The 12,292-nt window shown below is 42.2% G+C and overlaps 1 protein-coding gene across 1 annotated transcript in view; it reads left to right on the forward strand.

The window, feature by feature from the left end:
• Positions 1–12,292, forward strand: part of NRDE2 (NRDE-2, necessary for RNA interference, domain containing) — a 746,570-nt gene that overhangs the window by 556,091 nt on the left and 178,187 nt on the right. Inside the window, exon 9 of the mRNA XM_069637454.1 lies at positions 4,236–4,414. Within this exon, the coding sequence (XP_069493555.1) occupies positions 4,236–4,414 (179 nt within the window). The remainder of the gene's footprint in view (positions 1–4,235; positions 4,415–12,292) is intronic.

The following is a 12,292-nucleotide window of genomic DNA, read 5'->3' on the forward strand; positions in this document are numbered from 1 at the left end:
GCTGGTCTGGCTTCAACAATTGACTATATGTTTGTGTCAGAACCTTTACATCCGCGTATAAGATCATTGAAAGTTATCAGAAAAACCGATGGCGACCACGATATGTTGGTAACGGAATTTTCAATTAAATCAAAGGCACCAGTCGCAAAGTGGCCCCACAAAATCCAGGTCGAATCCAACAGAGTGCGACTGAGACTGGAAATAGACGAACTAGCCCAACTGACAAATCAGTACTGTAATCTCAGTCGGACCCTCGGATATGACCAACTACTGATGCAATTTAAGTCTAAAAGGGTGGTGCTCAAACATAAGTCCTTTGTACGTGCACATTGCTTCAATCTGGATTTTTTGAAACAAGCGTCTGCTGCGCAGCGAAATCAGACGATCTAAGTCGCTAGACGAACATGCCTGTACGCATGAAGTAAAAGCTGCAAAGCAAAGATACAAAAATTGGGTAAAATCGGATAAGCACGTTATGATTCAAAATGATGCAGAGCTAATGTTGATGGCATTGCAAAATAAAAACACAAAGGACTTTTGGAGTCTCATCAACAACTTGCACGCCCCTCAGAGTGCTAGCCAAGCCTGTATGGTGTTTGAATCTGACTGGATATCCCATTTTGAAGCTTTATATCACACAAGTGAGCCACTGGCCAACCCAGTGAATGAAATCTTCAAACCCTGGGCTTTGTCGTTTCCGAAAGGATACATAGTGGCCATAATCAAGAAAGCAAAAAATCTGCGAGCACCCGGCCCTGACGGGCTCACAAACTTTACCATCAAACTGCACCCAGAGTTATGGGCATGGTTTTCTGTGACGCTCTTTAAAAGGATAAATTCAATTCGTCAGACTCCAAAATCTTGGAAATGTGTGATTATTGTACCTGTATATAAAAAGGGCGACAGATCTAATCCCAAAAAACTATCGACCAGTCGCATTGTTGGACGTACTAGGTAAAATCTACGCCACACTGCTACAGCAAAAACTGGTAGCTTGGTCGATAACATCAAATCATGTGGACAAACATCAATCTGGATTTGTAAAACAAGTGGGATGCTTGCTGAATTTATTACTACTAAACATCGTCAAAATGGAGGCAATAAAGTCGAACACGAAGGTCTACTTAGCATTTATATACTTCACCATCAATAGATCGCTTTTGTGAGCAAAACAGAAGTGTTGGGGGTGCCAGTCGAATTTAACAGCTGCTATCGGAGAACTCCATATGAAGACCTCAATCCGAATTCGTCTGGATGAATCAGGCCTCTTATCTGCCTCAATTGACACCTTCAAAGGAGTTAAGCAGGGTTGCCCCTTAGCCGCGGCAATATTCAGCCTTTATATATCGGATATAGGTGAATCAATAGACGAGGTAAAGTCTTTTCTGCCAAAAGTTGCCAACACACATCTAAGTTGGCTTCTTTACGCAGATGACTTGATCGTGATGGATGTAACGCCTATCGGGTTGCAAAGAAAACTAAACTCTGTGCAATGATACGTTACATCCAACAATCTATCGTTCAACACCAAAAAAGGTGAAATACTTGTCCTGCGAAACCTGATTGGCGGTGGTGTGGCAAACAGAAAAAACATGAAATGGTCTTTAGGACAAGAAACCCTCCAGATTTCTCAGAACGTTAAAAATCTTGGGATGAGATTAAGCTCAACCATAAACGATGGGCCCTGTCTTGATGAAACAAAAAGGAAATGTAAACAACTAGCAAGCCAGGTATTGATCATCAAAAAAAATTGGGGAAATTCTCATTTCGACCTGTTCTGTCCTTCTACCAACAAAAGGTTATTCCGGTTGTCATATACGGAGCAGAAAATGCCTTCGGTTGTCCCCATGAGACCTGGGCCACCTTAGAAAACTGCTTTTGGTCCAAAGTACTAGCTCTTTCCAGGGGCGTGAAGACGTCTTGTATAAGATATGAGCTAGCACTTATTTCAATTCACGCCAGGATATGCTGGAGTCTTTTGATCCTATACCGTAAGACCTGTGTATGCGCGCAAATCCCACAATTCGACATTTTCTATGATGACTCATCTGACAACTCCAAAATTGTGTCTATGTGGGCAATTAGATGTGAAGCAATACTAAAGAAATATGACATCAAACCTGAGTTGCTCCACGAAAATCCAGACGCGGCCAAACTCAAAATCTGGCGTGCAGACTGGGACGAAACGTGTGCAGAGATAGTCGTCACTAAATTAATGAGCGAAGTGCCACTTGAGACACGCGCCTTCAACATCCAATAACGCTATGTGGCGCTGTTTCCTGACCCGCAGGCACGAAGACTGTTCATACTGTTTCGGCTAAACATGTTTAAAACTATCGATCTGATTTGCTCATGGAAAGGCAACGAACTTCTAGCACCTGAATGTAGGCTATGTTTAAAAGCTAATGAATCGCTTAAACATCTGTTACTATTCTCCTCCAAATTAAGATCAGAAAGAACAATCCACCTCGGTCCCTGGAGCCTAAACCACCCCTCTTTGTGTACAGATGATTGGTGGAAGCTGATGTTTCAGGGAACTGATTTAAAATTGATACTTCCTTTAACACAGTTGCTGGAAATAATTGAAAATCGTTTGACACCAGCAGAGTAAACACACCTGTAAATACTAAGACTAGGAGAAACGCTACATGACGATTCATGATGAAGGACCCTTGGAACTGTTTGTTTGTCTGTTGGTGTCTGTCTATCTGTTCACATGTTGTATCTGTTTTAAAGGTTTGTAAAAACCAATAAAATAAAAATAAAATATATATTACTGTTGTTTTTTTTTTTGTTTTTTTTTTTTTGCAACTGTTATTGTTTCCCTGGTTCCCTCCCCATTTAGCCTTGTGGAGCTTTGAAACACAATTCTGTTGCATAAAGCTTCCTACAAATGTTCAATAAAATAAAAAATGTGAGATTGGGACATTCATTTACCTTTCCTGGTATGCCGTCTTGGTGTCTTCCTACTGGGGTCAAGAGGGAATGAGCATGGGATACTCCCTATGTGCACCCGGGAGCCATCATCCCCTAGCTTGGGGAGGTACTTTGTCACCCCGTTACAGACCCCCACAAACAGGCTGGGGACTTCCTCACATGATCCATAGGGAAACGTGAAAGCAAGTATGGAGTGATCCCTAGAACAGCAAGAACAGATAGGGCTGGAAAAGCTGCTAGTATTAGGTGCCTCAATATCTGTTTATCTAAATGCGTTTTATATTTAAGAGGGTGGTGTTCTGTTTTGTGTTTTTAAATGTTAATTGGGGTATCCACATCTATCTCCCCACGTTTACTCCCCTTCCACTTACTATTTACAGTCTTTTGCCATCTTCTTGTTTGGTTGCTTCAAAGTGAAGCAAGTACATTTGTACAGTAAGAATTATACGCCAAAGGAATGCACCGTGAAAAGGCATGTTCTGCGTTTAAAATGGCGGTAAGTGGGTGCTTAGTCTTTTATCTTTGTGGCAGCCAGTCTTTGTATCGCATTTTTGAGTGGGTTTGATGACTTTATATGTTCTGGCGTCTCAGCAGGGATTTAGACCTTAAAGTGGCTTACAAGCATTGTGTGCTATGCTTGCACATCCACTTTGTATGAAAGATCCATACTATGTAATTTATACCTTGTTGGCAAAGAGATCCAGTGATAGTCTGTTTTGGTATGGGTTGAAATTCCTTCTCTTGCTGTGAAGATGATCTTGGACTTCAGCATTCTGGAGAGTCCCCAGAAGATAAATGGATTATTTTATGCTCTTGAGCGATGTGGGTTTCTGTAGTCGATTGCTGATGAGGCACTTTAAATATGCGTATAGTGGCAGTATAGATACCCCAGTGAAGCAGATAATTTCTCAATTGACTTTCTGTAATATGTGATAGAGTAGTGGTGCCCTCAATATCACCACAGAAGTGTTTTTGTTCACGTCTTGTGCTCTTTAAACTGCACAAAGTTTCTGGTCAAGCTCTGGTTCTCTCCAGGAGATTCCCTGTAAAGCACTAGGCCTTATGTTGCAAGCTGGTCGGTAAGGGAAAGGCTGCACTGAGATAGCAGGGTCATTTGGCTACTGGAACTACAAGTTATAAAGTAATGTAAAAACTGTAAATTTGAATGTGCTTTCTGGCTATGTGCTCTAGTAATTTGTTATTCTTATTGGAAAACTCCTTTATAACTGCAGGGATGTGAGCTACTTTGTCATATATGAAGGCCTTATCTCATTGTTAAAGGTATTTTTTTTTGTAAGCTGAGGATCATAATGAGGAGGAAGAAGAGGATGATTCAGAAATAAAAGACAGAACACTTCCCAGATGGCAAATCTGGCTTGATACGGAGTGCGCCAGAGAAGGCCGGCACTGGATACCTTGGCGACCCAATGCAGCCAAGGGACAAAAGGATGAAGATTGTGAAGACCCTGAGAGACAGGTAACTGTTTAGTATCCAAAGCGTGGTTGTTATTTTATTATGTGTGTCATTACTCTGCATAATCCACAATGCCTCAGGTCAAGTAAAACCTTCTTTCGAAGTAGTTGCCACATTCTTCATAAAAGAACACAGATTAATTTGAATATTTTTTCAAAATATGATTGCTGTCAGTACATAAACTCTTCTCAGTGAGAGGCAAGTACTTGGAACATTAGGAGAGCTTAGTTCAGTACATGCATGAAACAGAACATCACTATTGCTTAACACTTGAGCAGAGTATTGTCATGACCCACAGAACGCGCCCCTTCTGAACTTCCTGGTCCTTATCGAGACGGGGCTTGTATTCATTGTTCCTTCCAACATGGCCGTATCACATGACACGCCTCGCACCAGCCTTCACGGCGGACATTGTACGTCCCATAAATGTGCCACGCCCCCGCGGCCCCGCGCGTCTCAATGCTATTGCGAAGTAGCGATCAGACGTGTGCTCCGTAGCTCGCGGTATTGTATCCTTTGCTTCTTCCAGCTTACCCCATCCTACTCCCTTTCTTGGTTCCTGGACTCGTGTGCTTGTTGCGCACCCTGTTACTTTCCAGAACTCCTGGATCCCTGCATCCCGGAACCTTGAACGCACGCTGGAGTCGGAAGAGACTCGTGCAGCTTTATTCAAGACTCGATCAGTTCGCAAGAAGGCATCGACCAAGAAATCCAGCAAAGATCGAACTCAGGTGAGAAGGGGGGGAACTCCTTGACAGTTTGAGACGCCACCCGACCGAACTCAATATGGACATGGAAGCGGCTGTCCACAATTTGATGCGTGGCATGCAAGAGCTATCAACCGAGGTGCAGAATCTAAAGGCGAAAAACGCCACTCTCAAACAATTAGTTCTATCCCGTGATTCTGCCACAAAAGAAAGTGTATTGCGGGGCGGCATAGTGGACAAATACGATGGCTCAGCAAAAACCCTTCGTGGATTCCTGGATTCATGTTTGGTCCACTTTACTTTTAAGCCCTATTACTTTTCAACTCCCAGGGCTAAGGAGGGGTTCATAATTTCCCACCTTTCAGGAAATGCCTTGACCTGGGCTACGCCCCTCGTTTATGCCAGCGATACTCTTCTGGATGACTATGATGGCTTCATACAAGCCCTTAAGACCATGTTTGACCGTCCAGAGCAGGTCTATAGTGCCCAGGAACGCCTGTTAGACTTCCAGCAAGGATCCCAGGATATGCTTACCTATGTTACCCGATTCAAGCAATTAGTCAAGGAAGCTGATTGGTCCCCGGAGGCGAGTTTTACCCTTTTCAGGAGAGGACTGAATGAGGAGATTAAGGATGAGTTGGCCAGAGTGGCTCGCCCAAACTCATTTCAGGCACTAATGGACCTTGCCTTGCAAATAGATTTCTGTATCCAGGAGAGGAAGGCAGAGAAGAAGAAATCCAGAGCTAATCCTCCAAAGCTGTCTTTCAAGAATACCACCAAGACGGACACAAACCCACGCTCAGTCTCTGAACCTGAACCCATGCAGATAGGAGCCTTCCGTGGACCTATATCCCTGCAAGAAAGAATGAGAAGGATTCATACGGGGTTGCCTCAGACAAACACTTGGTTAGGGAGTGTCCTCTAGCCCCTCCTCGGCTTTTGGGAAACGCCAGCTCCCGATCCTAGATGGAGCAGAGCTTCGGGATAGAGGTTTGCTCCACATCAATTCCATCCTTCAACTCTCCTGGACAAAACAATTTGGTGATACTACAGTCCTTCCTGTCGCCCTCCAAGAATAAGACCTATCCCATTCTGGCCTTGGTGGACTGCGGAGCTATGGGAATCTTCATTGATTAAGACTGGGTTGTTAGTCATCATATTCCGTACGAGACACACGAAGCACCATGTAGCCGGTGGAAGCAATCGACGGAAGACCCCCTCTCTTCAGGACCCATAAGCCTGCATACAAAAGAGATCCAACTTTCCATACACCATCCCCAAGAGCGGATTACATTCACATCATTAAGTCAGCCCATTACCCCATGGTATTGGGTATGCCCTGGTTACAAAAGCACAGTCCGTACATCTATTGGACAGCAGGATCACTATTCCTGGGCTCAGAGTTTTGTATGTCCCACTGTCTATCCCTGGATCCCTCCTTTACACCTCCTAAAGAACCACTCAGAGACCAGAAAGCACCACTCATGGTTTCCAATATCATGCAAGTCCCAGAGGCCTATCAGGGATATGCTGATGTATTTTCAACTGCCATAGTCCAGGCCTTACCCCCTCACAGACCTGAAGACTGTGCCATAGATACAGATCCCTCAGCAGTGATTCCCTTCGGCAGAATTTTCTTTCTTTCTGAACCTGAGAAAAAGGCCCTCCGAGAATACCGGGACACCAATCTTGAAAACGGCACCATAAGTCCCTCAAAATCTCCAGCGGGTGCTTCGTTGTTCTTCGTTCCCAAGAAGGACACCAAGGAACTCAGACCTTGCCTCGACTATCATGGCTTAAATCAATGCACCCTCAAAGATCGGTACCTACTGCCCCAGATCTCGGATATCCTGGAAAGGTGTGAGAGGCGCCGTAATATTCACGAAGTTGGATCTCCGTGGTGCCTACCATTTAATCAGTGTCTGGAAAGGAGACGAATGGAAAACAGCCTTTGGTCACTATGAATATCTAGTCATGCCCTTTGGACTAGCTAATGCCCCCACAGTTTTTCAACATTTTATGGATAGGGTGTTTTCTGACATGTTATTCCTCTTCGTCATTGTCTATCTGGATGACATATTGATCTTTTCCAAGGATCCTCTAAAGCATGCAGAACATGTACAGGCAGTATTACAACAACTCTGTGAACACAAACTTTTAGCCAAACCCGAAAAATGCTTGTTTCACGTTACTTCTGTTCACTACCTAGGATTCATCCTTAGCCCAGAAGGAATTGGTATGGACCCTTCAAAGGTAAAAGCCATACTGGCTTGGCCCGCTCCCACATCCGTGAAACAAGTTCAATCCTTCCTGGGGCTTGCCAACTTCTACCGGAAGTTCATTTCTACCTTTTCCGAGATCGTTCAGCCGATCGTTGCTCTCTTGAAGAAAGACACCCCCTTTATCTGGTCTACACCGCAGGATAAAGCATTCCAACGATTGAAGACAGAGTTTACGCAAGCTCCCATCCTGGTCCAACCTGACATAAATCGCCCATTCCTAGTGGAAACGGATGCATCTAACTACGCCAAAGGAGCAGTCTTGAAACAGGCACTTGAGGATAAACTGGAACACCCCATTGCTTACCTCTCACGAACCCTGACTCCCAGTGAGACACACTATTCCGTCCTGGAAAAGGAACTGTTAGCCATCCGCCAAGCCTTCACTGAATGGCGACATCTACTTCTGGGTGCTAGATATCCAGTTCAGGTCCACAAGGACCATCGGAATCTTCAAATTCTACAGTCATTGGAATGCAGGAACAGTCGTCAGGCGCGTTGGGCCTACTTCTTTGCCCAGTACCAATTCCAAATCACTCATGTTCCCGGATCACAAAACATGATTGCTGACGCCTTATCTTGACGTCCTGACTATGTAACCACTGAAGACAAGGCCTATCCTAAGATGGTTCCCCACACGATCTTTGTAGCTCAAGCAGTCAACCTCCTGGAAGAAATCCGAGTGCAAACCCAGTCCTCTGACCTCTGGAAGGATATTTCAAGGAAGAATCCATGGAACCTAAGAGTTAAGGAATGATATTTATTCAAGGACAATGCACTGGTCATTCCTACACAGAAATTACAACAAAGAATGATAAACCTCTGCCATGATACCCTTCACTCCGGACACCGTGGCATAACGAACACCCTCCGTCTTATAGAAAGACAGTTTTGGTGGCCTGGAATGAAGACCAACGTACAACAGTACATCAAAGCATGTGCTTTCTGCAGTCAAAACAAACATGATAACAAGAGACCGGCGGGTCTTCTACTGCAACCATCGCTGCCAACAAGACCATGGGAATTCATTGCTACAGACTTCATTGTGGAATTACCACCTTCCCGAGGATACACGACCATCATGGTAACCATAGACTTGTTCACTCATATGGCTCATTTTACACCCCTGTGTAAGCTGCCATCCTCGTCTGAGCTTGCTGGGATCTTCCTGGAACACATATTTCGTTTACATGGACTTCCTTCCAAGATCAAATCTGATCGAGGACCTCAATACGTCTCTCAATTCTGGAAACATCTCTGACGCATTTTGGGAATCCAACGCACCCTTTCGTCTGGTTATCATCCCCAAACCAATGGGGCCACAGAATGTGCTAATCAGACCCTGGAACAGTATCTTCGATGTTTCGCCACCAAGGTTCAAGATGACTGGTCGCTCCTGATACCCGTGGCTGAATTCGCCTACAACAATTCTGACCATTCAGCACTTAAGACCAGTCCTTTTTTTTGTAGCCAAGGTTTCCATCGATCGGTTCTACCCTCTGTTCTCCCTCATCCTACACCAGTACCTACTGTCGACTCCTGGATAGAAACCCTCATCAACGTTCACCAGGAGGCCAAAGAAAACTTAGACAGGGCCAGAACACAGTCTAAGAGGTATGCAGATTTAAAAAGGAGACCAGGTCCTTCTTATGCTATCGGTGATAAAGTCTGGTTGTCTTTGAAATTACTACTCCGGCATCTACAGCCAAACAAGTTGGCTCCTTGGTACTATGGTCCATTTGGTTCATAGTCATAATGTCGAAAAAATAATACCGAAATACAAAAATGTCGGAAAAAAAATGTCGAAAACAAAAATGTCGAATTTATATATATATAATAGAAAAAGTCAAATAGTCGAAACAAAAATGTCGAAAAAAAAGTCGAACGATAATACTAACAGAGCGAAGTGAGGTGATACTAATCGTCCATTTTTATGGGGGGGGTTACCCCCCCCCCAACCACCCGTTACCTCTACGCCGAAACTCTCCCACCACCCTCTCCACCACCAAACATAACAGTTTGCCAATCTGAAAATAAAGTAAATTATGACTAACGAATACCGCATAGAATCAAGGGTCATAGGGGTTAAACCAATGTGTGACACCCACGAGTAAAGAACCTTGCCTAAACACCAAATGGACAGATGACGGTTGTGGACAACTGTCATTAGCTGACAGAACCTGAGTCAGAGCAAACTGAAGTATATTCGATTCGGCTACGTCAGGCAAACAATAAGGTAATATAAAAAAATTATGTGACACGATATTTAAATTGTAAAATATATTATTATTAGTGTATGGAAAAGATAGTAAATCGTTTTTTTCTGTTACTTTAGATTGAACATGACAGAAAGGGTTGAGTACATAACCTCACAAAAAGGCGGAAAACAACTGATATGGAACGGATACATTTATAATAAAGAATTGGAGAAAAATGACCGCTCGTACTGGAAGTGCATCGAATATGGGCGGTCAAAATGTGCCGCGCGTGTTATAGTTGCCAGTGCCAATACGAAAATAAAGGGGGAACACAATGATCTACCGGACAAAACAAAAATAGAAATAAAACAGACTCTCCAAGAGCTCAAAAGAAAGGCAACAGAAAACCCCGGTCAAGCAAGCGGATTGGTCATATCGACGGTATGTGACACGTTACCCACACACATATCTGCACAGATGCCTAGCGAAAAAGATATGCAACGCACAGTAAATCGCACAAAGCAACAAAAAGAAAATCTACCACCGGCACCTACAACGTACAATGAAATAGACATACCAGAAGCGTTTGCAGTGACAGCTAAAGGAGAAAAGTTCCACCATGCTACAGTTGATGTACGAGACGAAAAAATGTTAATATTTTCTACTGAAACCAATCTAAAGCATCTGAGTGAAAGTGCCCAGTGGCAAGGTGATGCAACTTTCAAAGCCTGCCCAAACCCCTTCCAACAATTATATTCGATACATGGAACAATAAATAATAAACTGATTCCACTTGTTTATGTTTTAATGCCCAAAAAAAATGAGGAAACCTACAGAATCATGTTAAACACAATAAAGGACACTGTACCCAATTCTAAACCAACAAGCATAATCATGGATTTTGAATTAGCGCAGATTAAGGCATTTTCTTCAATATACCCTGATTCTAACATACAAGGCTGCTTCTTTCATTTTATCCAGTCGATATGGAAAAAACTACAAAAAATTGGACTAAGTAGCAAATACACAGAGGACAGCATATTTCAACATCACGTAAAAAAAATATTCGGATTGGCATTTGTGAAAGAAAATCAGGTTATAAATTTCTATGAACATTTGATTGACACTGACTATTTTAAAAATCATGAAGAAGAAAATGCAGACCTTTTAGATTATATGGAAAATACATGGATTGGACAACTAACAAGAAATGGAACCAGAAGAAGACCAAAATACACTATAAATTTGTGGAATTGTTACAATGCAACCTTGGAAGGGCGACCTAGGACAAACAATGCACTTGAGGGATGGCACAGCCGTATTAACAAAACGTTCAACACAAGTAATCCCAATTTGTGGCATTTTTTGAAGGAATTAAATCATGAACAATCACATCAGGAATTTCGAATCTCTCAAGCAATTTCACTAGCAAGCACAGAGTTAAAAAAGAAAAAATACAGAGACTATGAACAACGCCTAGAGCAATTAGTACGAAATTTTAATGAACATGACAAAGACAATTACCTTGATTCAATAGCTTACAATTTAAAATGTTAAAAATACTCACGTTTTTTGCGAAATATCCATTCCACCATGAGAATTCCAGGGAAAAACAGTAAAAATCACCACGAAGCAACATCAAATGAACCCAAAATGCAAAAAGTAACACAATGAAAAACACCATCCAACGATAAATCCACGATTGCGATCCAAAAGAGTGAAATCCAGGAAAGTAAAACATAAACGTCCCAAGAAAGTCCTTGCTAAAAAATCCACGATCCAACGAAAACATCCAACGAATCCAGGATAAGAAATATAAACGTCCCAAGAAAATCCTTGCGAAAAAATCCTCGATCCAAGCAGAACATCCATCGAATCCAGAAAAAAAAAAACACAATGCATCCATTTGAAGGGGTAAAAAAAAATCGAAGATCCAAAAAAAAATCCACAGGAACGCAGGGAGACCCGAACACGATGAAACCGCGGCGAAAATGAACTTTAAAAATGGCGCCTACGTATACGTAGCGCAACGCAACCTCACGTAGCATGCTATTACCATATGTAAACAAATGGACAATCTCTCATTTCTAAAACAATAGCGCCATCTATTGACGAAAAAATATACTAAATGTTTAGCGTTACAGTTTGCAATTGTTAATTATTTATTTAAAATTGCAGTTTACATTATATATATATTTATTTAACTACTATTTTATATAGAATAATACATAGTACATGCTATTTAATTGCTATTTTTATTCAAGATTTTTAATGCTGTTACTATTAAAGAAAACATAATAAAAGATGTTTAGCAATAATAATAAAACACATTTAAACACTTACCTTGTATTAAATTCAATTCGAAAAATCGAAAAAAATTCGACATTTTTGTATTTCGACATTTTTGTTTTCGAATTAATAATTTCGACATTTTGTCATTCGAAATTATTGCATTCGAAATAATGACTGGATACCGTCCATTTCCCATCAAGGAAATTATCAGTCCAGTTTCATACCGGATTAGACTACCAGACTCTTGGAAGAGAATTCACCCAGTATTCCACACATCCTTATTAAAACCCTACAACCAATCCTCCCGGAAATCCTGCCGACCTCCTCCTCTACTGGTTGACAACCAATTGGAGTATGAAGTATCCCGAATATGTGATTCCAGCTATAAACGGGGTCAGCTTCAAT

Source organism: Ambystoma mexicanum, chromosome 14 (genome assembly GCF_040938575.1).
Source record: "Ambystoma mexicanum isolate Mex_15411 chromosome 14, UKY_AmexF1_1, whole genome shotgun sequence".
Taxonomy (NCBI): domain Eukaryota; kingdom Metazoa; phylum Chordata; class Amphibia; order Caudata; family Ambystomatidae; genus Ambystoma; species Ambystoma mexicanum.